The sequence below is a fragment of the Cricetulus griseus genome, chromosome 5 (assembly GCF_003668045.3).
Source record: "Cricetulus griseus strain 17A/GY chromosome 5, alternate assembly CriGri-PICRH-1.0, whole genome shotgun sequence".
NCBI lineage: Eukaryota > Metazoa > Chordata > Mammalia > Rodentia > Cricetidae > Cricetulus > Cricetulus griseus.
Genome location: NC_048598.1, coordinates 127,365,247 through 127,392,449, shown reverse-complemented (window position 1 = coordinate 127,392,449; position 27,203 = coordinate 127,365,247). Strand labels below are relative to the sequence as shown.

The 27,203-nt window shown below is 46.4% G+C and overlaps 2 protein-coding genes across 17 annotated transcripts in view; one reads left to right on the top strand and one right to left on the bottom strand.

Annotated features, from left to right (window-relative positions):
• Syne2 (spectrin repeat containing nuclear envelope protein 2) overlaps nt 1-19,275 on the top strand; it is a 289,785-nt gene extending 270,510 nt beyond the window's left edge. For 8 of the 14 annotated variants that reach the window (XM_027418272.2, XM_027418277.2, XM_027418271.2 and 5 more), the window contains 16 exons: nt 712-899; nt 1,619-1,769; nt 2,076-2,258; nt 3,638-3,775; nt 4,649-4,843; nt 8,392-8,668; nt 9,184-9,252; nt 10,173-10,312; nt 12,026-12,140; nt 13,053-13,255; nt 14,210-14,410; nt 14,874-15,002; nt 16,344-16,535; nt 17,191-17,277; nt 17,904-17,953; nt 18,537-19,275. In XM_027418272.2, the coding sequence (XP_027274073.1) occupies nt 712-899; nt 1,619-1,769; nt 2,076-2,258; nt 3,638-3,775; nt 4,649-4,843; nt 8,392-8,668; nt 9,184-9,252; nt 10,173-10,312; nt 12,026-12,140; nt 13,053-13,255; nt 14,210-14,410; nt 14,874-15,002; nt 16,344-16,535; nt 17,191-17,277; nt 17,904-17,953; nt 18,537-18,759 (2,541 nt within the window). In that variant the 3' untranslated portion in view covers nt 18,760-19,275. Of the gene's footprint in view, nt 1-711; nt 900-1,618; nt 1,770-2,075; nt 2,259-3,637; nt 3,776-4,648; nt 4,844-8,391; nt 8,669-9,183; nt 9,253-10,172; nt 10,313-12,025; nt 12,141-13,052; nt 13,256-14,209; nt 14,411-14,873; nt 15,003-16,343; nt 16,536-17,190; nt 17,278-17,903; nt 18,107-18,536 lie in introns of all 14 variants that reach the window. The other 6 variants (XR_004770080.1, XR_004770079.1, XM_027418270.2 and 3 more) reach the window with 6 other exon arrangements.
• The window catches only part of Esr2 (estrogen receptor 2), a 102,768-nt gene that overhangs the window by 13,946 nt on the left and 61,619 nt on the right, over nt 1-27,203 (bottom strand). The window contains exon 10 of one of the 3 annotated variants that reach the window (XM_027418283.2): nt 16,461-16,595. The exons of the other annotated variants lie outside the window; for them this stretch is intronic. Coding sequence (XP_027274084.1) covers nt 16,562-16,595 — 34 coding nt within the window. The 3' untranslated portion in view covers nt 16,461-16,561. Of the gene's footprint in view, nt 1-16,460; nt 16,596-27,203 lie in introns of those variants that run through there. 3 annotated transcript variants of the gene reach the window in all.

The window sequence follows — 27,203 nt, the reverse complement described above, 5'->3', positions numbered from 1 at the left end:
ACCCGCCTTTTCCCTGTGGCCATGAATTACTTCTTTATTTGTATTATTTTACCTAGTCAAGGAAGTACCATGACCATTGGTATCATGGGACAAGACTCCAGAGGCCTTCCTCTTCCCCTACCACAGCCTCAGCTGTACCCCATGGGTTAGAAGTATCAGCATTCTCCCCTGGGGTCCATGAAGTCCTCATTCAGATGGCCTCGTGAGGAGACCGTCCACTCCTGTGCCTCTAGCTGCATAAAAGTCTTTACAGGTCTGAGAGTTGTGTGACCCATCAAAGGTCAAAAGTCTGTTGCTTTGGTTTGAGTTCCTGCTAACCAAACTGTTTTCCAAAGAACACCTGCCCCAAATCGAATCTTCACTGGGGACACCTGGAGTTGGGTAGTTTGGATTAATCCCCATATATACCCAAAGCTGCCAGGCAGTAGCATCTCAGAGCCAGCAGTACCATCTGTCAGTGTGTAGTGGGCACCCCCACCCTTCCTAGTACAGTACATTGGTGCTGACAATTGCCAGTATGTAGGTTGGCCAGGTGTCCACAGCACGGGCCACGTGAAGACAACAGGCTTTGTCTATTTGAATCCCAAGACATCTGTGACCCCCTGGCTAGGGAGTGGGGAGGGAAGGACGGGGAGGGACCCTTTGGTGCCAGTCTACCACCATCTCCACTGCCACCATCTCAAGTGCTTTTGTGCTGTCTTGTAATTGTAGGATCTGCAGCGAGATATCGAACAGCACAGTGCGGGGGTAGAGTCTGTGTTCAATATCTGTGATGTCCTACTGCATGACTCTGACGCCTGTGCCAACGAAACAGAGTGTGACTCAATCCAGCAGACCACCAGGAGCCTGGACAGGCGCTGGAGGAACATTTGTGCCATGTCCATGGAGCGGCGCATGAAGTAAGCAGCCAGTTGGACTTGAACACTGTAACCATAGCCAGCCTTACACCTAGCAGCCATAGGAACTACTCTCTGTTCAAGTCACTTAGAAATACACCAAGAAATAGCCCAGTCGGTAGAGTATTTGCCCAGCATGGACAAGGTCCAGAGTTCAATCCCCCAAACAGTATAAATAGGAAATGGTGGTAGATGCCTGTCATCCCAGCCCTTAGGAGGTGGAGGCAAAAGGATGGAGAGTACAGGGCCAGCCTGGCTGGGCTACAAGAGACCTGTCAAAAGGGAAGGAGGGAGGGAGGAAGGGAGGGAGGGAGGGAAGGAGGGAAGGAGGGAGGGAGGAAGGGAGGGAGGGAAGGAGGAAAGGAAGGAAGGAAGGAAGGAAGGAAGGAAGGAAGGAAGGAAGGAAGGAAGGCAAGAATTGGCAGAGAAAGCCTTGTAGGGTGAGCAAGGAAATCACTGAAAAAACAAACAAAACCTAATCACTGCCTTTCTCCAGCCACAGAGCAGGGCAAGCAGCCCCAACTCTTGCCGAAGCCATGGCATTAGGGTTTCTGAGTTGAGACCGGGAGCAAACATCCTTAGCTAGTTCCTGGAAAGGGGTGGTTGGGTGTCTTCCTAAACAGTTCAAGTAAAAGATTGGGGCACTCCAAAACAGGCAGACTGTGCTGAGTGGACGTGGGCAGTTTGCTAACTAACCTCCTGTCCTCTCCTCCTCCCCTCAGAATCGAGGAGACCTGGAGGCTGTGGCAGAAGTTTTTAGATGATTATTCCCGCTTCGAGGACTGGCTCAAGTCCGCTGAGAGGACAGCGGCCTGCCCAAATTCCTCCGAGGTGCTGTATACAAACGCCAAAGAGGAGCTCAAGAGGTTTGAGGTGAGCCTTTCCCCATCCTGTTCTCCCACTATAAGCCAAGCCTGCTGCACCTCAGAAGCTACTGCATGGTTTTGGGTGGCCAGATGTTCCCATTACTGTCACGGTCCTCTGCCCGCCACCAGCTGCTAGGTCAGCATTGATGGAAATGTCCATGTATGACAGTGCCTGTGCTTTGCCGACTTCACAGACCTGGGATGTAGTGTTTTGCTGCCCGGGCATCGTCATGCAAAGCAAGCCACTTGGGTTTGGCAAAGCAGGGTCCCAGCCCTTTGCCTATCAGGCACTGACCTCCACGTTGTGCCACAGGCCTTTCAGCGGCAGATTCATGAAAGACTGACACAGCTGGAGCTCATCAACAAACAGTACCGGCGGCTGGCTAGGGAGAACCGCACCGACACCGCCAGCAAACTGAAGCAGATGGTACATGAAGGCAATCAGCGTTGGGATAACCTGCAGAAGCGGGTCACAGCCATTCTACGGAGACTCAGGGTAACCCGCCCATAGCTCCCGGGTGCTGTTGGTAGATATGTGGGGAGAAGTGATATGTGATAGGCTGTGGTAGGCTGGCAACACCGCAGCAGGTAGATTTCACCGCAAGTCTAAGTTATCCTAACGTTCTTCCACACAAAGGAGACCATGGCTGCCAGTGTTTATTTTTAAAGAGGGATTTGCATAGGGCTTCTCAGGCAGAGGCTGCTTATGTGATCCGTGTTACCAAAGCACATCTCTCTTTACACCGGCTGAACCGATGGTATAGGTGTTGGCACATGAGTCTAGGGCAGTGCTTTACTGGGTCAGGAAAAGCACACATGCACCTCTGCAAGAGCCTTGTTTTACCTTGTGAATCAGCCCTGCATCAGAAATATGGATACAACACAGAGTGTCCGTACGCGCTCTGTTATGTGGGGCATTGGGACAGTGACTGTCCCAGGGTTAGAGCACACTGATTAACCTCAAAGCAGTCTAGGAAAATGAGAGCCTAGGCTTTTTTATTTTTATTTTGTATTAATTATTTTTTTAACTCTCTTAGAAGGTCATTGGCAGGCTGTCTTAATAATCTAGGCAATTCCTTTGCATTAATCTATTTCCTGCTAGTTTGTCAGTTATTAGTCTAAACTTTTACTTGGCCTTAAATGTCACATTTGTCTGGAAATAGCTGCCTGTCTCTTATGAGACCGGGAGGTCTCTTTCATTGAAGACTGAATCTGTTTTACATGTTTAGAATTACAGAAGTGTAAATGGGCATTCAGACCTAAGCTCCTTCTCTCTCTCTCTCTCTCTCTCTCTCTCTCTCTCTCTCTCTCTCTCTCTCGGTCTCTCTGTCTGCCTCCCTCTCTCTCTGTCATGCTGCGCGCATGTGTGCATGCGTGTATGTGTGTTAAAAAACAGAGCCTCACCAAGTAGTCCAGAATGGCCTAGAACTCATAATCCTCCAGCTTCAACCTCCTGACTGCTGGGATTACAAGAGTGTACCACCATTCCCAGTGGGATGAGCACCTGCCGATGTTGAACTGCTCGCTCTTCTTTCATGGGAAAGCCATGGAAGACTGATAAGAAAAGCTCCCAGGGAACCTGTACCCTACACACACCAAGGATGGGGAGATTCACTGATTTAGACTAGAAAACTCAGAATATCAAATTCTTGAAAGGACCTAAGAGAATATGTTACCAAGCCCTCTCGCATTCCCTGAGGTGGAAACCAAGGTCCAGTGTGTGTGTTGGAGAGGGGGGTTGTCACACAGTGAAGACAGGACCCCAGGCTCTAGATGCAGTATGCTGAGGCTTCTGGGTTACCCCAGACATGGGGTTTCCTTTCAGCCAAATATGACCGTGGTGTGCACACATGGTTTTTCTTCCTCCTTTCACAGTACTTCACCAACCAAAGGGAAGAATTTGAGGGCACCAGGGAGAGCATTCTGGTATGGCTCACGGAGATGGACCTGCAGCTGACCAATGTGGAGCACTTCTCAGAGAGTGACGCTGAGGACAAGATGCGCCAACTGAACGTAAGTGCTGCTTCCTCGGTGTCTGGTGAAAAGGCACCACTGCAGAAGCGCACTGGCCAGTGCAAACCTGAATGTTCCAGAATTCTCCAGTCTTCATTCCACCTGTGTGTTTGTATTGCTTATAGAAAGGGACACTGAGCCTTTATGTGCTCCTTCTGAGGAGAATGTTCATTTCGGGTTCTGAACTGAACTTCATTAAGTTGCATTCCTCCAGTACTTGAGTCCATGCAGGGCAAGCTAGGTGTCTCTGGCAGGACCAAGAACAGATACCTTCTGCTGTTTACAGTCAGTTTGGAAGTTTTGTTATTCGTTTGTTTGTTTTGAGACAGGATCTCGCTATGTAGCCCAGGGCAGCCTTGAACTCATGCAGTCATCCTTCCTCAGCTTCCCCAATGATGAGACTACAGGCACATGCCCTCATGTTCAGTTTTCCCTCACAGTCATTATCTCCTTGGTTAGAAAACATCACCAAATGGAAACCCATTGCCCCTTAACACAGTGGGCACTAATTATAGTTGTCACTGTGCCCACCAAGGCAGATGCCCAGTAGTGTTTATGTGGGGAAATAACTCTGTTCCCACCAAGTGTCAAGAAGACAAAGTCTCTCCCCGTACCCATAATGATGAATATCCATCTGGGTTAAACTTAGAATTTTTTTTTAATTGAAAAAAGTATATAATTGTTTTAAATTGTTAGATTGTCACTGTCCGTGCCTCAAAAGCAGATGCGATGGTACTGGGTACAAAACAGAAAGGGAAAAGGGACAAAACCGTAATGACATCTAATGCTTCCTCCCCCTGTCAAGTATGAAATAGACACTAGACACACCAGGAAAGAGGCTCTCCTGAAAGTTCCAACTTATCTCCCAAACAGGGCTTCCAACAGGAAATCACACTAAACACCAACAAGATCGACCAGCTCATCGTCTTCGGGGAGCAGCTCATTCAGAAGAGTGAGCCCCTGGATGCCGTGCTGATCGAAGATGAGCTGGAGGAGCTGCACCGCTACTGTCAGGAGGTTTTCGGCAGAGTGTCTCGCTTCCATCGGCGGCTGACCTCCCATGCCCCGGTAAGGGTGACCCCACTGACCAGTGCTCCCAGCTGCTCAGTGAGCACACCATACTGGATGTTTGAAGAGTCAGGAAGGTTACCTGGTACCAGGCCTCATGATTTACTTCTTATGGTTAAGAGGAAGGGCTGCATTCAACCATGGTCCAGGGGGTGGAGATGGCTCTCTGGAGCTTTCCCCATCCAATCATGGTGGATTTGCTAATGGGCTAGTTTTGTGCTGAATCTTACCCCCCCCCCCGCCGCCACTCTATCATCTTTGTATGACTCTGATAGCTGAGAAGTTAATGTTTTTGTTTTGTTTTGTTTTTAAAGATTTTATTATGTATACAACATTCTGCTTCCATATATATCTGCATACCAGAAGAGGGCACCAGATCTCATTGTAGATGGTTGTGAAGCCACCATGTGGTTTCTGGGAATTGAACTCAGGACCTCTGGAAGAGCGGCCAGTGCTCTTAACCTCTGAGCCATCTCTCCAGCCTGAAGTTAATGTTTTAAGGGTTTGGTTTTGTTTGTTTTTTAGATTTTTTTTTAAGTTATGTGTGAATTTGTGCACATGAGTGTAGGTGCCCTGTGTTGTGTGACAAAGCTTCTCCTTGGGAGACACAGCACACACATCTACTTACCCCACATAGGAAACCCACAATTCAGATACCACCAAAGTCCAACCTGGGGAACCAGTGGGTTTTATCAGGGTTGCTTACAGGAGTATGGGTGAGGGGTTACTTATAGGAGCAGAAATGACTCAAGGACAGCGGCGTCACCAACGCCCAGCCCATCATGGCTGACAGCTCAGAAAAGCTGGGAACCTGGACTACACTGCACAGCCTGCAGGCAACTCAACAGGTTGGAAAGTGTCCTTTCCAAGTGCATTAGTTCATCTAAACCTCTCCCAGGCAGCTCAACTGGTCCCTGCTTCTTCCAGGAAGCTGCTATGGTCTCAAGAATCTTCCTCAAAGCTTGGCTTCTCTGGGTCCTCTTGGCAGCTCAGCTTCCTTCCATCTGAGGGAGGGGCCTAGTGAATCTTACCAGTTTCAGGGACTTCTTGAAGCCATTTTGAGTTGTGTGCCTTCCTGTTAAAGAACTTGCCTATAGGATGGAATATTTCAGTCTCCATAGGAAAACATTAGGTAACACCCTAGAGGCCAGATTAGGGTGTCAGATCTCTTGGTGCTGAAATTACAGGCAGTTGTGATCTGCCTGACATGGCAGCTAGGCATTGAACTCAGGTTCTCTACAAGAGCAATAAGTACTGTTAACCACTGAGCCATCTCTCCAGTCCCCAGGGGGATTTTTTTCCCCCTCTGTATTTCTCTTTTCTTTCTCTAGTGAATGAGAGTTTTAACTGTTGAGTTTTGAACTGTGTTGCTGAATAAGAGGAAATCTAAGAGTGCCTTTCTTTTCAGAGCTGTGTCATGCCAGCCTCGGGGCCCTCTGCTGGAAAAGTGTATGCTCTAGCGTTACAGGTTGTAGGGCAGTGTGGCATCGTACCTCTGAAGGTGAGCTGCCTCACACCTGCAGCAGCCTTGTGATACAGCAGCAGCCGCCATGCTTTTCAGAGCTGTTTAATGATAGTGCTCTAGAAAGTTCTCTTTCCATATGATGACTGAGAAGCTAATTTTTAAAAATGGTGCCACGATCAACAGAAATAGGAACAAAAATGGCATTGGGTTTTTTGTTTTGTGTAGTTTTTTTTTTTTTTCACTCTTAATGATTTAGAGCTATCGTTACTTAGCAATGGGAAGGACGGTACTTAGGAATTCATGTTCCTTTCCCCTGCCCTCATAATCCTTAGTACAGGGCTTTTCTGGTCAGTATCAGCATCCCCTTGAACTCACTAGAAGTTGTCTAGCTTGGATGATAGGCTTTAGCTACTTGGAAATTGCCCTTTCCTCTCACATCTGGGAACTTTCGATGCCTTTGCCTCCCTGATGCTCTGTTCCTGCCTTTAAAGTGTCAGATGTACCAGCTTTCCGAAGTGACCTGATGTTTCCCTGAACTCAGAGAGGTGCAGGAAGTTCACATGGAGTTAAGGCTCTCATTCTACATTTCCATCTTACTGGCCACCGTGACAGGCTAGGTTTCTTTTGTGTGTGCTCCAACCGGCAGACTTCAAATGTAGTTGTGTGGCCTCGGAAAGTCTCCACAAAGCCCTCCTTGTTAAATGTACTTGCTTACAGTTTTCTCTATAGAGCACTATAATGTAAGCGGAATAGAAACTCTATGAAACCTGACAATAAAAATAGGACACATGGAGGCTGGAGAGATGACAGTTGGTAAAGTGCTTGCTGTATTAAGCATAAGGATCTGAGTTTGGATCCCTAGCACCCACATAAAAAGCTGGGTACAGCATTGGGCACCTGTTACCCTGTGCTGGAAGAGACAAAGATTCGGGAGGACCCTGGAGCTTCCTGGCCAGCTGGTCTCATTGAATCAGCCAGCTCCAGGTTCCACTGAGGAAATGGAGTGCAGTTGAGGAAGACACCTGTATTAGCTTGTCTTGCTGCAGCCACAAAATACCTGATGAAAGCAAGTCCAGGAAGAAGGCTTCTTTTAGCTCTCCATCATGGCAGAGAAGTCACATGGTAGTCACGTGTACCCAATTAGGACACAGCCAGTGATTAATGCTGGTATTCAGCTCACTTTTTCCTTTTTATTCAACCATCTGGGACCCCAGCCCACGGAATGGTGTCTGCCCGCATTTAGGGTAGGTATTCCCACCTCACCCTAATCTTCGAAATAGCTCACAGTCATGCCCAAACATGTGTTTCTATGGTGCATCTAAATCTCATCAGGTTGACCATCAAAATTAACTATCACAGCACCTAGTATTGACCTTCATACACATACGTCCACATAGATGTACACATGTATACATGCACCTGCAAACACACACACACACACACACACACACACACCCCACACAGAACAAACTAGAGCATGTGATTCTATCAGCCATGATGACACTTTGGCCATTGCTTCCTTCTCCTCTAGATAAACTTACTTAGGTTAGATGCTCAACATTATTATTATTTATTTTATTTTATGCTAAGAAAAATAAAAAACCTAGATTTTTCTTAAAATTCAGATTCCAGGCCCCATTGTGGATTGTTGCAAGTTGGATAGCCATATATAAGGCCTGAGAACTTTGTAGAAATGGTGTGTGTGTGTGTGTGCGTGCGTGCGTGCGTGCGTATTTGTGTGTGAGGGGGTTGTACAAGTGTACCATGAAGCACACACAGAGATCAGAGGACGACTTCGGTTGTTGATCCTCACCTCCCAGCTAGTTTGATGCTATATACACCAGACCGTGCTGTATATGTCAAACTGGCAAATGAATATCCAGGAATTCTGCCTCCAGTAGGAGCTCTGGGATTGGAGTCACTCAGCATACGGTGCCCTGTTTTCACTTGGGTTCCCAGGATTCTGTAGGTCACATGTGTGGCAACGTTAATGCCAGCCAGTTTCAGAACTGCTAGACAAAGCTTTTTTGCAGCTGCCTTTTTTAAATTAGTTCATCCTAAAACCTGGGCACTCTCCATTTAGAGCTTAGAAGATGAAAAGGAAGCCTCTGAGACTGAAACAGACATAGAAGACCCGAGAGAGATCCAGGCTGACTCTTGGCGTAAGAGGAGAGAGATGGAGGAGTCATCATGTCCCCAGTCACTGTGTCACCTTGTGCCCCCGGGACATGAGCGGTCTGGCTGTGAGACCCCCGTCAGTGTGGACTCTATCCCCCTGGAGTGGGATCACACAGGTGATGTGGGGGGATCATCTTCTCACGAAGACGACGAGGAGGGTCCATTCTACAGCGCACTGTCAGGTAAAGGCACTTTCCCAAAGCCTGTGAACCTGACCCATTTGGCTGTATTTCTAGCACCATGGCAACACAGCGAGTTCTCAGTGATCCAGAGTCCAGCTTGTGGCCGGTGCAGGCTTGTGGCTTTCTGGTTTCTGTCCTGCCCACCTTTTTCCTCACCTGAGAATTAGCTCACTACTATTACAGGCGGGATGAAATTCATATTCTGATTTTAGTGTTGTTCACTAATGAGTCCAACCAATGGGAGACTCATCAATTGATTTTTATGGCGTTTATCAAAGCTTATCAGCAAGTTGGGTTTGGCTCTTCTTGCCATATGTGCCCCTAACCTGCCACCACAATGAACAGGAGTTGACTGGTGAAAACAATTCTTTCTGGTTTTTGAAAATTCTTTTAATAAAAGAGAGAGTCATTAACCCCCTCCTCCCAACTGGCAGTGTCACTGCTGTGTTGACTTACTACCTAGGCATTACTCCACAGGCACCTCCGGTGAGGACAATGACATTATTCTTTTTCAGATGTAGAAATCCCTGAAAATCCTGAGGCATATCTTAAAATGACCACAAAATCTTTGAAAGCATCTTCTGGTAGGCCCCTTGCCCGTGCATGTGTCTCAACATGGCCGCATCCCATGGCACATACTGCATCCTAAACCTTGCTCCCGTGTCATGTCTGACCTGTGCCTTCTGTGGACACCATGCGCCTTGGTCCTCGCGTCATGGTGTATTTACACTGCTATACTCACCCATGCCTGCGTGCTCCCTTATAAGATCCAACCCTGTACCAGAGTGGTCTCAACACCCTTCCCCCCCACCCCCACCCACTTCTAGGCCCGCAGAAAGACTTTTTGTCTCGGTGCCTTTTGTTATTTTTTTTTCCTCCACCTAACTTGAGTCCTTTGGCATAGGCCAAGCTTTCTTCATGGTGGCTTGGTTTCAAACTATTTCCTTGCTTCTGGTGATTTCCCGAGATGGGTGGCTGGGGGTAGAAAAGACTGTTGCCTTTGCCACAGCAGGAAGAAAAAAAAAAAAAACCTTTCCTTGATTTGCAGCTCTAGTCCTACCCCCAACCCTGCCCCCATCTTTAGTGGTGATAGAGGTCTATCAGCGGTCCTTAAGCCCAACTTCACAGTCGCTCTTGCCCTCACTCCTCAGAGGCCTTCTAGCCTCTTGGCCCCTAGACCTGGCCTTACTGCCCAGGGCCCCCTGCCAGTGTAGACTCCAGCCCCACCCGGAATGCTTTTCATCCCGCAGCAAATCATATGTCCGTTGTGCTCCGCTGTGGTCCCATCTCGTGAAGGTGCAATGTCGCTCAGTTGCATGACTCATTTCATTTCCTCCCAAGACATACTGACATTTTGCAAACATGCATGCTTTGCAAGGAAAGCTGCAAAACTCATTTTGATATTATAACCTGATGCCATGTCACCTGTGACCATGTTTATGTCACTAAATAAGAACCCTTTGGTTGGAGAGTAGACCCTAACTAGTGTGACACTTTGTTTCAGGTAAATCCATTTCTGAGAGCCATCCATGGCATGTTCCTGAGAACCCTTCCCATCCCAAGCATCACTACAAAGCAATGGAAGGTGACGGGACTGTAACACCAGTCCCCTCAGATGCCAGCACCCCTTACAAACCGGCCTATGTAAGTCTTGACCTGCCGGGAATGGAGCCCAGGCACATGCATGCATTTCCAATCTCATTTTTTGAACTGTTTTGCTCACAGTGGCGGCATCTCTTCTGAGGGAACTTCAGGAAGGAGATGTCAGTGGTAGAGCTTGCCTAACTTGTCCTGACTTCAGTTCCTAGCACCACCCAAAGAGCAGAGCCCTCTGCTAAGATACCCATGCTTCACTCTAGAACCCAGGAAATGGACTAGATTTAAAAAAAAGGTTTCCGGCCCCCAAATTTGTGTGTGCTGATAGTGACGTGACAAGAGAACTAGTTCCATTGGGGGCAATTATCCATATAAATCACAGAGCCTTCCTGAGATGCCTCTTGGCTCTCAAATCCTTGCTATATTTGCTTTCTGACTGCACATCAGAAAAAAAGGGGGCTTCATTATCTGACTTGGTGGTGTTGAGGGTGTGGATTTGGTTCCCTGGCCATGATAGTGAGGCATATAGTGCTCTGTAAGCCTTCCTCACCTGATAGACCTGCCTCGTACAGTAGGATTGATGTGTGTACAGGGAGGAGGCCCTTGGAATGGTGGCCCTTATTAATACAGTAGTGGGGTGCTTTTTATAACAATGAGCCTGTGCCTATTAGTTGCATGAGTTCGTGGTATGCTCCGGTGGGGCAGCAGCTGGAGACAGCACAAGGGTAAAGGTTAGCTGTAAAGCATTAACAATGAGGGAGTTGGGGTTAAAACATTGCTTGCATAATAACGCCACATGCATCTTTCAGAGAAGCCAGCAGCAGTGGAAGTGTGTTTAGCCAAAGTGCCCTCTGTGTCTGGGTTGGGGAGGTGACTGTTAACTAAGTAATTGGAGACAGTTCTGCCTTTAACTGGTCAAATCAGATACAGACTTGGCTGTGCCCACTTCAGAACTCGTCCTCTTGCTTAGCAGACAGCTGTCACTTTTACTCTCTCCATCTGTGCTACAGCCTAAGACTGGGGAAGGAGACCACACCCAGCCCGGAACCCTCTCCCTACCCCATGCTTTCGAGACTCCTTCCAGGCATTAGGCCTGTGTTCCTCACCTGGCCAATTTCAACAGCTCAGCCTTTCCACTTGATGTGAAGCCACATGAGTTACCAGAGGCCGGAAGTCTCCTTTTCCCCATTCCACACCAAGAGGCCATATAGACATAACCCGGAGAAAGCACCGCTTTTCTAAAAGGGATTTGTTTATTTTTGGAAAGATCCCTCATAACAGGCCGCTCAGCTCTGTGGGAGCAGAAGAGTCACTGTGTACGTTGAAGGATAGATGCTAGATAATGAATGACCCAGAGAGGTGGAGGACCCCGAATTTCCTATTCACAGAGAGGAAAATGCCCAACACCTCAACCTGGTGATGTGGAGGGCTAGGAGATTTTGTAAAACACGGTGAGGGTGTCAAAGAGCCACCATAGGAGCTGTCTCGTAAGATCAGTGATCTTTTGCCATAGTTTGTGTGGAGACCCTTAAGAAGGATGCAGATTAAACAGGTCATTTTACCCCCCATCACTGACACACCTCCTGGGCGTTACCGAGGGTTGCTTTCTGCCCTCAGCTCCACTTGCTTACAAATCTTCTGTGCAACTATGCACCTGTCACTTATCCCATGTCTCTATTTCTTTACTGTTCATATGAACCCAGATGTTCTTTAGCTCCCTTTTGATTTTAGAGATATAACCTAAAAATTGGCTTGTTCCAGGTGAAGTTGTTATTACATCAAGGCACTGATGATGGCAAAGAAGGCCCGAGAGGCTCAAAGGGCAGCTCCCAGCAGGAAGATGAACAGCTGGACACACTAACTGGACAGCAGCCAGGTACCAAAACTGGGATCCCTTAGGAGATACAGAGCTTGGGATCTGGGCCTAGCCAGATGTTTACTTCAACATATTACTTGATAGAACATTAATTAGAGATCAAGCAATGACATAATTCATCAAGACTGCTGAACCTATCCCACAATAATCTCTGTTATTTCAAAATAAGCCAATTTGTGTTTATAAATGAATCTCTCTGCATCTCTCTTTAAATTGATTTTTTTTTTCCCTTTGTGGTGCTGGGGTTAGAGTTGGTAGGCAAAGCTGTGGCCCTGGTCCTTTGGAAACTTTTCTTTATACAGTGAGTGACAAAAGGTTCCCCAAAAGATGAAGTGCATATTTTGTTTTGTTTGAGACAAGGTTTCTCTGTGTAGCACTGGCTATCTACGAACTTGTTCTGTAGACCAAGCTGGCCTCAGAGATCCGCCTGCCTCTGCCTCCTAAAAAAAAGTGCTGGGATTAACAGTGTGAACTATAATCACCTGGCTATGAAATGCATGTTTTAATGACTTCTTGAAAGGCAGAAACTAACACTGTCTCAGCTGCTTCATAAGACTAGTCCAGTAGTTACCAGAGTAGTTGCTGAGCTAAACATGAAGTAGAGGTGACCACACTGTCCTGGTCATTTGTGAATCAAAACAGCAATAGCACCTGAAATGATGAGCTAGAGGCCAGAAGACCTATTGGCCACAGGTTGGCTTTCCTCACCCTCTGTCCCCACCTCCTTCTAGCCTTTGTGGGAGTTGAGGGGCTGGGCCTTGAATCTGAACTCAGAGATTCCAAAAGAGAGCTCCCTGGCCCTGATCCTCCTTCAGGGAGCATCCTGGACTCACTTTTGCCATCCTGACCTCTCACAGCTGAGAACATCTGCTCGCTTTACTGCTTGCTTTAATTGGCAGCTTTGGGTTCCAGGTGCCTTCGACAGATGGGAGCTGATTCAGGCGCAAGAGCTTCACGGGAAACTCAGAATAAAAGGGAACGTGCAGCAGCTGAATTCTGACATCGGCAACATCACCGCTTGGCTTGAAAAAACTGAAGCAGAGCTGGAAGCCCTGAGGCTGGCAGAGCCTCCCTCCGATATCCAGGAAATAGCACTCAGAGTGAAGAGACTGCAAGTGAGTGGGAGCCGTGGGGGTGGGGGTAGGAAACTAGAGCAGGCAGAGCTTGGGCTGTGGTGCTGAGCACACAGGTCAGACCTGGGTTTGGTGTAGCTGGCAGCATGCGGGTAACGTGTGTAGAGGTCAGTGGCTTTTACTTCAGTGAGGACGGAGATGCAGGCTTCTCTTTGCACATGGGAGAGAATCTACAGATAATTGCCAAGCCCAGAAGAGCTCTGCGGAGATGTGGCTCAGACCCTAGGGGCTGGAAAGATCTGGACTTTAGATTCTTGAGGAGCTGGTAGCCAGTTTGAGGCAGCATAAAACCAACCCTGCTGACCTATATGAGGTAGTTCACACAGGGCTGGCATTGGAGGCTTCCTGGCTCACTGGCTGAGGAATCCCAACTTAATTACCTGTGATACAGTTAGAATTTGTTACCCATATGATCAGCCCGGCCTCAGGAGCAGCAGCCCAGGGTGCAGGGGAGGGGCAGCTTAAACCCTGAATTTTGAAGGTGCCCTGAGCAGATACATCTGAGGTCCTGAAGCTCAGGAGTGTTGGGGTTGTATGCTTTCCCATTGTGTATATACTCTTAAAGGAGTGGCATTCCTGGGGTTGCTAGGGACAAGTGCAAAATAGCTACATAGCCTTTATCTAGAAAACTTTTAGTCTACCAAGAACTGTTCCTAAGCCAGTGACAGAAAAGGGACTGTGGAGGTCAGTGCAGTCTCCTCATGCCTGGTGGAGCCTGTCAGTGAGAAGGCAGGCCTGTGCTCTCAGACCCAGCCAGCCAGCCAGATTCACTAACCTTGTAAGGCAGCCCCCTCAGCTGACGCTTCCCAGCCACTCACAGGCAAGTTCTCACTCGTCTTGGTGGCCACTGCTTGGAGCAGTGTGGAGAAGGTCTGTCCTTACAGGTATTGGAAATGAGCCTCTTTTCTCTAACTGGGTCTGTTCCCTTGGTGGTAGGAGATATTAAAAGCCTTTGATACCTACAAGACCTTAATGGTCTCCGTCAACGTGAGCCACAGGGAGTCTCTGCCAAGTGAGAGCCCCGAATCCACAGAACTCCAAAATAGGCTCCACCAGCTGAGCCTGTCCTGGGACACGGTCCAGGGTGAGATGGACAGCTGGAGAAGGGACTTACGACAGTCACTCATGCAGTGCCAGGTATGTTGACTCAGCCCAACGCCCTGTCCCAGCAGCAGCCTGGCCCATGTTCTAGGAGTCAAAGATAACTTTACATCACCGGTGCTGGCTTAGGTTAGAAAGAAAGCCCCCCTCCCTCTAGTGCTATTAAATTGGCCCAGTGCTTGTCCAGGATTTCCAGGTCTGTTGCCCAAGCCCACACCCACCACGGAAGTAAGGGTCACAGCAAACACGCCACCGGATTAAGGAAACTGCCTCTCTCTGTCCTCTGGTCTGAGAGATTCAGAGACCTGGCCCTGTAAGAGGAGAGCACATTAATGCTCAGGGTTCCCTTCTGAGACCTGGGAATCACCGAGCACCTGCCTCTCACGCTGATTTTTAGAACTGAGCAATGTGGTGTGTATAAGGCTGGCTAAGATGAGAAAGGCAGGTGACTAGTGGATATGAAAGAGCAGGCTCCCTCTGACAAGTGTTGTTCCTAAAGGACTTCCACCAGCTGAGTCACAACTTGCTCCTGTGGCTAGCAAGCGTGGAGAGCCGAAGGCAGAAGGCACTTGTCACCAGCCCAGAGGCAGACCGCCAGGCCCTCCTGGAGTGTCAGAAAGAGCTGATGGTAAGTTTCTCCCACAGTACCACTAACCACTGTCTCCTTCCATGGGTGGAAACTTCCCCAGTGTTCTGGGCACCACAGTGCTGTTGGTGGTTGTGACTCATGGGTTCATACAGAGAGGTGAAGAGCCAGAGCAGCACCTTTAAGATTCTGGACTTAGGGACTTAGTTTTAAAAATACTTTTGAGTTCAAGCCCACTGAAGAATTTTTTTCCCATTGTTAATACATTCATCCCTGGATACCCACAGGAGAGTGATCTTAGACTCCTGCACATACCCAGATTTGGGGGTGCTTGAGTCCCTTCGGAAAAACGTACATGTTTTTGCATTTGTTATTTGCATACAATCTACACACATCCTCTCTTGATTACTTACAATGCTTAGTACAAAGTAAATGTATTATGTAAATGCTACATAAATTTGTATTGTGCCACACTTAGGGAATAGCAGCTAGGAAAGCATTTATTTGTTCAGAACAGCAGTAATTCTTTAGTTGTGAATGTTTTCTGACCCATGGCTGGTTGACTGTGGGTGCCGGACCATCGGACACAGAGGTCTGACTGTACTGTTCACTTGGGGGAAACATGAGTTGTCTATATATTCATAGTAAAAATACTTATTTCTGGAAGTTAAGTTGTATCTTTATAGATTTATTTCACCAATAAGCCCAAGGTGAAACCAATACATTCTCACATGTATGCAAAGAGACTTATTTTTATCTATAAGCTTATATGTAGTTTGATTTTTTTTCAGTGTTTTGTGTTTAAAAATTGCTGGGCGCTGCTATAAAAGAATTTTATACTAAAATCCTTACTAAGTTCCATTCCCTACAGTAACAGTGCCCAAGAGAACTTTCTACATGGGTGCAAATGTCCTGTCTGCATGTCAGGACTCGAAATGTGATTGAAACCAATTTTCATCTTTTAATTTCAATGGAGGTAGCAGCATAGCATGAAAACAGCCCTTAATGATTGCAAGTGATCAGCCTGGTGCATCCTCCATATTATCTAAGCTGTGAGCTTGACCTACTAGCTCTTGACTTACTGACTTCTGTTTCCCTGACCTAGTGTATAAGGGCCTAGTCTTCGTACCACACTCCATCACTTGTTCCCTCTAATTTCTCAACATCAAATTATCTTTAGAGTTAAAAGGAATTAAAAACAGGTGGGGTACAACCTATTCAGCTGCTCTCTGAATAGTGCTAAGCTAAGCAAGGATTTTGAGACTGGTATCAGTGAACCATAGAAAGTTCTGGAGTTGAGCAGTACCTAGCATTCATCCCCAGACAAAGAAAGCTACATTCCACTCCCTGGTGACAACTGTTTTTGCACCATTTTGCTTTCAGCAACTGGGAAAGGAGTTGGAAGACCATCAGCCTCAAGTCAGCTCCTTGCAGGAGATTGCCTCCAGCCTTCTCATTAAGGGGCACGGAGAAGACTACATTGAAGCCGAAGAGAAGGTCCACGTAATCGGGAAGAAACTCAAACAGTTGCGTGAGCAGGTGGCTCAAGATCTGATGTCCTTTCAGGGAAGCCTGGTGAGTCCAGTTGTCGCTCTTCTGTGTCAAGATGTCCCAGGAAGACAGGTTGTAGCCTCACTACGGTGGAAGGGCAGGTAGTCTGTGTAAAGGTTCCAGCCCCTTTCTGGCATGTGTTCTGCCATGTGAAAACAGGCAGCAGTTGTACCTAACTACCAGTAGAGTTATATGCAAGATGGGTCCTGCCGTCCTCTCTACTACCTTCATGCAGAATACAAATCTTCACTTTTTTTTTTTTTTTCAAATCTTCACTTTCTCTCATGACATGGTTTCAAGTCCTCCTCACTGTCCTGGTCTCTCTTTCCTGATATCCTCTCCTCTGTGACTTTCAGTTCTCTTGAAAATGTGCTGTAATGCAAGGGAATACTAGACTGTGTCCCCGCTCCCTAGGGAGCTCTGCTAGGGAGCGGGGACACATGAATCTATCTGTGATGTATGAAGACTCACTGCCAACTGGGATTATGGGTTTCCTGTGCTTGGCCTATAAGGCCTTTTGTCTCAAAAAGTCTGTTTGCTTCGGAGGAAAGAATAATTAGAAGGATTTAAGCTGAGATAGGGACAAATGACTCATTGAAGTGTTCACAAAGCACAGTGCTCTTGAGACCACCTAGAACTTTCTGTTGCCCTAACCTGAACAATTGGGTGTGGCTTTCAGAATCCAGACCCCTCTCTGGACAGCTTTGATGAAGTGGACTCGGGGCTACCGCCTCCAGCTGCCTCTGCACCAGTGTCCTATGCAAAGGTTAGTGCCCACCCTTCCTTTAAAAATACCAGTGTGGCTCTCAAAGTCATTAAGATGACAGACACTTGAGACTCCAAGGCCCACTGGACCTTTCATGGCAGCACCTGTCTATTTCAACCTTCTGACCAAAAGACAAGCTGTAACTTTTGGTTTTTTTTACGATTATTTATGCATGTGTGTATACACATAGGCCACAGTGTGCATAGAGAGGTCAGAGAACAGCTTGTAGGAGTCGGGTCTCTCCTTCCATCACTTGGGTCCCGGGCATTGAACGTGGGTCATCAGGCTTGGCAGAAATTGCCTTTACATGTTCTCACTGCCCCTTACAAATGATTGTTAAAAATGAATTTTTAAAGGCTCTCTCCTGGTGACTTACTTTTCTCTGGGGTCACAGTAGGCTGTGGAAGATGAGGGCCCCTGGTGAAGGGGTTTCCCAATGCCTCCAGTAAATCAGGGCAGAGTAAACTGAAATCCGAAAAATGTGATGGCTCAACAAACCCAATTGGGTCATCACACATGGTGTGACTAGTCCCAACAGTGTGTCGGGAAAGTGACCTAAAAGGGGAGGGTGTGGAGGTAGCTAACCTAAGGAAGGACACATTGCATCACGGGCCTCTTTGTTCCAGCAGTTTGGAGCAGAGAGATCTACCAAAGAGGAAGAGGCGGCAGACAGCAGGTAATGGCATCAAGTTCCCTCAGGACCCCCCAGCCTGGCTGGTGCCACTCTCCAGATGCATCCCGAGAGGACCAGGCTCCTCTTCCACACTCACGCCCCAACTATCCGAGTTACTTTTTGTATTGTTGTGACAAAATACTCTGACAAAACAACGTAAGTAAAGAAGAGTTTATTCCGGTTCAAGGGGACAGTCCGTCATGACAGGAAAATTGCGATAGCAGAAGCTTGAGGCAGACAGTCGCATTGTCCCACAGTCACGAAGCAGCTAGAGATGAATCCTTGTCCTCAGCTTGCTGCCATCTCCTTTTTATTCAGCTTAGAGCCGAAGGCCATGGAACGGTGCTACCCACTCTTAAATCAGTCCTTCCCAACCTCAGTTAATTTAGATAAGCCCTCGTCTGCATGCCCAATGGTCTCCTCCATGACTTGAGATCTTTTCAATTTGACAGTGTTAATTAACCATCACCCAGCTGTTGGCCATCTGAACCTCACATCTCAGGGTCCTGTATTTCTTTCCGTGAGCATGTAGCCAGATAATGGTTAGTGTGGCCTCCTGATGTGTTTGTCCTACCTCTATTGGCAGGATGTCCCACCTCAATGGCCCTGGCAGCTCACAGCCAAGACGCTCCTTCCTCTCAAGGGTGATCAGGGCAGCGCTACCCCTGCAGCTGCTGCTCCTGCTGCTGCTGCTCCTGGCCTGCCTGCTGCCTGCCTCCGAAGAAGACTACAGCTGCACCCAGGCCAACAACTTCGCGCGCTCCTTCTACCCCATGCTGCGGTACACCAACGGGCCACCTCCCACCTAGAGGATTCTGCCAGCCGCAGTGCCATGCCAACAGCCTATTGGCCACATGTGCTCAGCTTGTGGTACCAGACCAACCTGTGAGTGACTCCTAGCCTTGACAAGATCCAGGGACCTGCTGCAGCCACCTCCCTCATCTTGTCCAAATGGACTCTGGTGGCCCAGGACAACTCAGGCAAGATGTCCTTCCTCTGGGACAGAGAACCAAGTACACAGCAGGACCTGGCATTCAGACAAAGCTAGTAGATGGGTTCCGAGAACTCTGGGGAGGGGGCTTCCCGAAGAGCCACGCACTTTGTAAAACACTGTATTTGTAGTACAGTTGATATAAGGTCCATGAACAATGATGTTCAGCACCTAAATGAACTATATCCAAGAAGCTGGTAGGTCCCTACCTTAGTAATGGTTTAGAAACTCCAGTCACGGTTGATTCAACACATTTTAAATGTTGAGAATTGGTTCCCTCCAGTCGGCTAGCAGTCTGCACTCCCAGTTATAAATAAAAACGTCCTGTTCTGTACCTGGGTCAGCTCTTTTATATTGCTTTAAAATTTTTTAAAGAAATTTTATTGCATGGATGTGGTTATTTGTGCATATATTTTAACCACGCTAAATCTGTATGGATAATGTAAACTTTGATTTTAAAAGATTTTTAGCTTGAGCTTTGGACTAATGTACAGTAAATGCCAAACTCCAGACTTGATAGGGATGTTTTTATAAGTTAATTTTTTTAAGAACTCTCATGTTTTAAAAGAGACACATTGGGTCTGGTTGAGCTGTTTGGCTACCAGGGCTTAGTAAAGAAACTTGGAACTATTTGTATATGTACAACTCAGATGTTTCTCATTAAAAAAAAAAAAAAAAAAAAAAAAAAGCCAGACTGTTGAATTGGACTCTGTTAGAAGGCAGGTGGGTGGTCTTCCAAATATAACAAATATTATCTTAGACGTGCGCCACATGTGCACAGGCCCAGGCAGGTAGGCTGACTGCCCTCCCTCCCCAAGGGCCCCCATTTGGACCACCCCCTCCTTTCAGCCCTTCTCGCTCCCTTTGATACTCACCTGATCCCAGTGACCCTGTAGCCACCACATGCTGGTGTGGGCCTAGTAGGCTACCGCACTTTTCCCGTTATCCTCCATTTGGGTCACCCCAAGTCCTCTGACTGCTTGCCAGTGAGAGCCCCTTCCTCTGAGCCTGTCTTCTTCCCTCCAAGATCCACAAAGGACCCTTCAGCCATCACATGAGCCCTACCAGTCGCCCTGTCTAGCCTTGAGACCCAGGACAAGTCCATACTTGGAGGAAAAACTTGTTCTAGAACTGAAGAAACTGTAGCAAGAGAACAGAAGGCCTGGATGGAAGCTGTATCCCCATTTACTAGACAAACAGGAATGGAGATTCTCAGTGCTGCTGTGAATCCTAAACACTAAACACCCCAACCAAAAAAACTCTAGATATGCACATCCTAACTCAGAAAACAGGGAAAGCCCAAATAACCTGTCACCTCCATAAAATACAATTCCCATAGTAATGGCCCTAGTGGAAATACAAGCACTTAGAAAGAATTCAAAACAATGATTATAGCTATGGTCAAACAACTCAAAGGCAACAAAGAGATGAATGAAATTAGGAAGCTGGTCCAAGACATGAAAATAATTTGAATTTCTTAAGACAATTAGAAATTAAACTCAATAAACCAAATAAAAACCTCAGTGTAAAGCCACTGCAACAAATGGATTATGTCTAAAACAGAAAAAAAAATAACAAATGGAGCATGAGAGTGTTTTGGAACCCCCTAAAAAGACATAACCTAATTTTAGGCAAAGGAGGAGAAGAAAACCATAGTGATGGCACAGAAAACTTCTTCAATGATATCATGGAAGAAAATCTCCGAAACCTAGAGAAAAACATTCCTGTTCAGGCATGATGTCTGAGGACACCAAATAGATCAGAAAAGAAATTATCCACAACATACTATATTTTAACAATATTAAGAGCACAAAATATGGACAGGGTTTTAGAGCTCCAAGGGAGGAAACTCAAGTCAATTATAGAGGCAGGCTGATTATTCAACAGAACCCATTAAAGCCAGAAGGGTCTGGGAAGCTATAGTCCAAATCCTCAAAGAGTATAACTTTTCTACCCAGCAAAACCATCTATTAAAATTGAAAGAAAGATGCACATGGTGTCACATGCCTTTAATCTCAGAACCGCTAGGGAGGCAGGGGCAAGTGGATCCTTAAGTTCTGGGCCAGCCAAGGCTATACAGTGAGACTCTCCCCCCCTACACACAAGATAATTTGAAACATTACAGGCTATTGCCAATGCTCTTGGTTATACTCTATCTAGAACACCATAGGAAAACCTGCTGTTGAAGATATGACATACTTGAGTCACACACAGATCAAGCTGGTACTCACTAGGAAACTTCATTCCTACTGGCTTGAAGATGCTGTGATTGCTACCACCGGAGAAAAGGAAGTTTTGTTGTTGGTTTTGTTTTGTTTTGTTTTTGAGACAGGGTCTCATTGTGTAACCCTGGCAAGCGTAGAACTCACTATATAGACCAGGCTAGCCTTGAACGCAGAGATCCACCTGCCTCTGGTCTCCAGAACATCAGGCTTAAAGGCATGTGCCACCATGCCTGGCCCAAAGTCACTAACCTTAACCAGCTGTGGGCCCTGTGAGCTATAACAATAACCAGCCTGGTAAGACATGCTTACTGGTACAATAGTGGTGTGAATGCCATGGGATTAACCACCCATCTGTTGGGATTTACAGCCTGCTCTACTCTACAACCTGAAACCAAAACCTGGCACTGTTATGAGGGCCAAGGACCTGTGTCTGGACAGATTACAGGCCCTAAGGGGAGCATTTATTAATGTATTAAACCTTCTAATGAGTTGCTTGCTATATCCATAGATTAGTGTATCCATCAGCCTTCGGGAGACAGGCTTCTTTTAGCTATAGATGGTGATTTCACATGGAAAAACCACAACTGACCAAGGTGCAGAGAATAAGACAGTGGAAGGCTCAGCTGTGTATCTTTATCACACCCCCTCCTCCAAAGGCTCGGGGATCATTATGGAGAGGGTGTGGGGAGATTGTAAAAGCCATAAGCAGAGGGTGACAAGGAAAACACTGCTCTCTGGACACAGGGCAGCAGCACATATGAATACATAGCAACTGGGACAGCATACAGGTGACTTAGACACCCCCAGTCTGTCTGGAGTGAGATCCTTCCTGTGTGTGTGTGTGTGTGTGTATGTGTGTGTGTCTTCTTGCAGTGACAAAATTCCTCACCAAAGCAAATTAAGGAAGGCAAATTTGATTTCTAGGGAAGTCACAAAATCAGGAGCTTGAGGACACAGCTGTTCACTGCACTCAGTCAAGAAGCAGAAGTGAATGCTCGTTCTCTGCTAGCATTTCCTTTTCCGTCAGTCAGGGACCCCAACCACGGAATCCTGTTGCCCACAGTTAAGGTGGGCCTTCCCTCCCAGGTGTGCCCAAAGTGATCTAGAGCTTGTCCAGTTAACAATAACTATCACACAATATGTAAATGGTTCAACCACTGGCCATTGATCGCTGGGGGAAGCATCTAAGAGAGTCACATGGCCCAGACTTTTCCATTCTCAGTTTTCTGGAATGAACTACATAGTTAGCTCATCTCTACTCCAAATGCTAAAGAATTAAAGTACTTTGAATTGAAGGCATTTTGCACTGGGATATATTTACATATATATATTGAGATATCTGGGGCTGGGACTATATTTTACATATCCTAAAACCATATATGCTGAAGGTATTTTTATTTTTATACAATATTTTCAGTGATTTTTGTGCTTGAAATAAAGTTTCATGATACAAACTTTACAGTTGTGATATCATTTGAGCCCTCAATGTTTTGGAGATTGAGAGTTTGAGGTCAATTTAGGCTATAGTGAGACTCTGTATGCAAATAAAAAAAAATTTGTATCTTTAAATGAGGGAATGTTCTGTCTGAGCCAGGCATGGTAGTACACACCTTTAATCCCAGCACTGTTGAGGCAGAGGCAAGTGTATCTCTTAAGTTTGAGGCCAGCCTGGTCTACATAGTGAGTTTCAGGACAACTAGGACAACATAGTGAGTTCTTCGTCTGCATTAGCACCTGGAACCAGGACTGACTAGGCAAAACACTTAACTGGAGGCTTAGACATCTAATGATATAGAAGTTTTCTCAACCTAAGGACCTCTGAGTTTGAGTTTGCCTCTCCCTCCTTGACACCTCCCCCACCTCCACCCTCAGGAAGCCACTTCTGACTCCTTTCATGCCGAGCTTGGAGTATCCCCCCAAATGCTTGCATGAGATGACTCATGTTTCAGTTGTCAGTCTTAAGCAAACTGTTCACATCTTCCCTTCCCCACTTGTAGGGGAAATCTTCAAATGACCAGAGGCACAAATAGAACTTCAGTATGAATGAATTACCCCAACCCATCTCTGAGGGGTATATTACTAGTTGGCCCAAATGACAAAAATTATAGAAAATCTACCCAATAAATTGATTCTCTGTATACCAGGGCTTTTACGTCTCTACACGTGTCTGTGGTCATACCTGAGAAATGATTTGGTAACTATAGAGGAACCTATAGTTTAGGCAACTGTTTAGGCAACCTAGGGGAAGGTGGGGCTAGTGAGTCTTCTGAACAGTAGGCAAGCTTCTATGCCGATTATCCCTTCTCCTAGGAAAACTGACCACAGTTCTCAACAAAAAAGAATAGAATTCTCAGTAGAAAATCAGATACTGAGCCGGGCGTTGGTGGCGCTTGCCTTTAATCCCAGCACTCGGGAGGCAGAGGCAGGTGGATCTCTGTGAGTTCGAGACCAGCCTGGTCTACAAGAGCTAGTTCCAGGACAGCCTCCAAAGCCACAGAGAAACCCTGCCTCGAAAAACCAAAAAAAAAAAAAGAAAAGAAAAAGAAAAGAAAATCAGATACTGCTTAACCAGCAACTCTAAGTTCTTACACTCAGCTCCCAACAAATGTCTTTAAAACCCGAATTATGAAAAATACTTTGTCACATTAAACTTCTCTCTGCAACAGCTCCGTAGTTATAAAAGGGACATAGTAAGGACAAAGGACTCCCAGATGAATGCTTGATGAGTCTTAAAAGCATCACATAGTAGTTTGGGTGTTTGGGGCTTCAAATTCATGGCAAGTCTCCCAAATTTGAGTGCTTCCAGGCATAAACCACTACACTAGAACACTCATTTCTTAACAGGCTCACAGTTTATAAACCCTGTGCTCAACAGTAGCCTGATGGCACATGGCATCTATCTGAAAAAAAAATGACAAATTAGAGTCAACCAACAGGCTCTGCGGGACACATGACCATCTGATAAAGAAATAGGCCCAGGGCTCACAGGAAAACAAATGAACAACAATAAGAGTGCAGTTACTGGGAACTGTTTGGGACTAGCAAAACTTTGCAGGTCACAAAAAGGAACTGGCTGGCCTACAAGTGAAGTTGATCCCTGGGTTTTGTTTTGTTTTGTTTTGTTTTTTAATCACGTCCACAGAGACAGCGCATACCTTATAGCTGTAACTAGATCTAAATTCCATGAAGTTTGAGAGCTACAGGGGAAACTGGCATGAAGTATACTCAGCTCCACAGGGAGACATCAGTGCCTGAGAGATGCAGCATTTCACACTGATATCACTTCAAGGCTTGTGCAAAGCTCTGGTGCACTGGAGGAAAAGTAGTACCAGGGAGTGATGACAGACCTACCCACCCCCCTCGTCCCACCGCCGCCGCCGCCAGCTTAAGTTCTGTGGTAAGATGGCAGGATAGGAATACAGTGGCCAGGCATCTCCTGCCCACCACTGCCGCTGCCCTGCCCAGGTTCAAGCAGACCCACTCTAAACTGAGAAGGAAGAAATGGAAAGGGTCAGAGAACTCGTCCATGGCTTCACCAACTGGCATCACAACACTGCTCAAGAGGTAGAATCTTGGAGCAGAGAAGGCAGCCAGTGAACAGGGGGCTTGAATTCCAATCCAGCCTTAGAAACGAGAAGTTGCAAGACCTGGAGCAGGCTAGGTGGCCCCTTGGCACTTTTAGTTTGCACATGGATAATATAGGCTTGAATTTTGCATCAGAAATTTCGAAACTGTGACTGTTTCCAGGAGTGTTCTGGGTACTAGGCATGTGGAGTTTCATAGGTAGATCCCACTTAAGCCTCAGAAGCCCTGCTAAGATTCTGTGGTTTAGAAAAAATTTGGGGTATGGGGGCATGGGATGTAGTGAAATGGTAGAGAGCAAAATATGAATTTTTGAAATTGTTTTGCAGTGTTTGAGATAGTGCCCATGGCCTCGTGCATTGAAGTCAGCACTAAAGCTGCACTGGGGATCCTTAATGGTTTTTGTTCTTTTGTTTTTTCTTTAACTGGGTGAATGGAGTAGTCACTTTCATCACTAGACTAGAACTGCCAGATACCAGCTCCATCATTTGTTCTGTGTGACCTTGAGTAAGTCTACTGGGCCTTCCACATCCCAAAATTAAAATCAAGTCACAGTAATGGATAACAAAGATTAAATGTGAAAGCTGTGCCTGGTACACAGTGAGTGTTCCACAAATACCATTTCTACATACCAGATGGTATGTTGTTGTTACTTATGTAACCTTTACAGTATCTTTTAAAGCTTTGTTTGTTTTAACAGCTTAAAGACATGTATCCTGTCTTATTAAAACAAAACTACTTTGTTTCAAGATAGAGCTAGAAACTGAGGGGTGTATCTTGAGTTTTGAGAAGTTATCAATATATGTAAGCAGATACAAATAGGAACCAAACTCTTCATATGCTCAGAAATGCTAGAAATACTTCAACCCAGCTTACTTGTCTCTCTGCACATACGGCTGTGCTGGGAATTGCTAAGTAATCTCTTTCCTTGCAAAATTTTTAAATCACTAGCTTCCCCGATGAATTACCAAAAGTCATTCAGGAAGGGCTCTGTGTGTGTGTGTGTGTGTGTGTGTGTGTGTGTGTGTGTGTGTGTGTGTGTGTATGCTGTTGCAGCGTTTTGTTTTTTTTAAAATGGTTAAAACTCCCTGTGTTATTTGTCTTATGTTCTCACTCTCAAGGGGAACAAAACACCTTTTTGGGATTACTTTTAGATCTAATCTCTATTCACAAGTGACATGTAGGAGAAACAGAGGCAATGAAAAGAGAGGGACATTTGCAGCTCTCCTGTGGACAATCTAGTCCACACCTGTCTTTAGTTCATACCCAGGAATCTGTGAGAATTCCCTGTCAGTAGAGAATAATAATACCTGTACTAAGGGTATTTCATGGTGACCATTTATAACTTAAACTTGTGATTTGGGAGTTAGGCAAAGCCCACCCATCTATAGATAATTTTCTCGGGTGATCACTTGCTAATTAAAAGAGAGGAACCCTGCCATACCAGTTCAAGGCAGAACAGAGGGTGGCTGCTCTGTAATAGGTCAGCTGTGGTTTCGTGGGGGTGGGGGTGAGGGGTGGTGTTCAGTAGTTAATCCATGTTCACAGGTGCCAGGTCCTACTCATCCTTAAAAAAATAAGTGAGATGTGATGCTATGAGGAACTCAAACTGTCCCAAAGGAATGTGAAGGTTTCAAGGAAGCCACCATCATGAATTAAACAGAAAAATGCCCCATCTTTAAAATGGACATTGAGCATTTTCCCAATACATTGCAAACCATGTTGAAAACCGTGTCATCCTTAGACAGCATGTCTGGAACAGATGGCCAGAGATATCAGCACTTCAGCTGAAAGAGAGAACAGGGCCCTAGGGTGCTCAGAAACAGTAAATGGTCTTCAGAGTACAGATCACATTTCAACCAACCACTTGTCCCAGAGCGGAGTGGAAAACAGCCCTGCACTGAGAAGTCTCAGGCAGGGCTATTCTGTGTCCCTTCCAGACTCAGGTGAGACGAAAGTCAAGAAGAAATGACCTAGAGCTTTGCATTCCCCCCGCCCCGAACCCCCCCCCCACGCGCGCGCGCACACACACACACACACACACACACACACACACACACACTGAACCAGACACAGTGAAATGAGCACCCGAGAAGCAGGTGGGAGAGCTGGGCACCAATAATTAATGGGCTGGCTGTGGTGGTACATGTCTGAGATCCCCACAGGTTGACACAAGAAGGATTAAGAATTCAAGGCTAACTATTGGCCTCAGTAGCATGTACTTATCTAAGTACACTCAAAACTTGGCACAGAAGGGCGCTGGACCTCCTGACTTCAAACCGATCCCTTCCTTAGGTATCCAAATACAACCAAGAACTTCACTGTGTACTAAGGAGGCAACAGCTTGGAGCTCTTTCGGATTTTTGTTTTCTTGTCTGGCAGACTCTTGAAAGCACAGGATTTTACTGGCAGTGTTTCAAGGCTGAGTTTGCCTCCCACTTCCTGCCCTCCACCC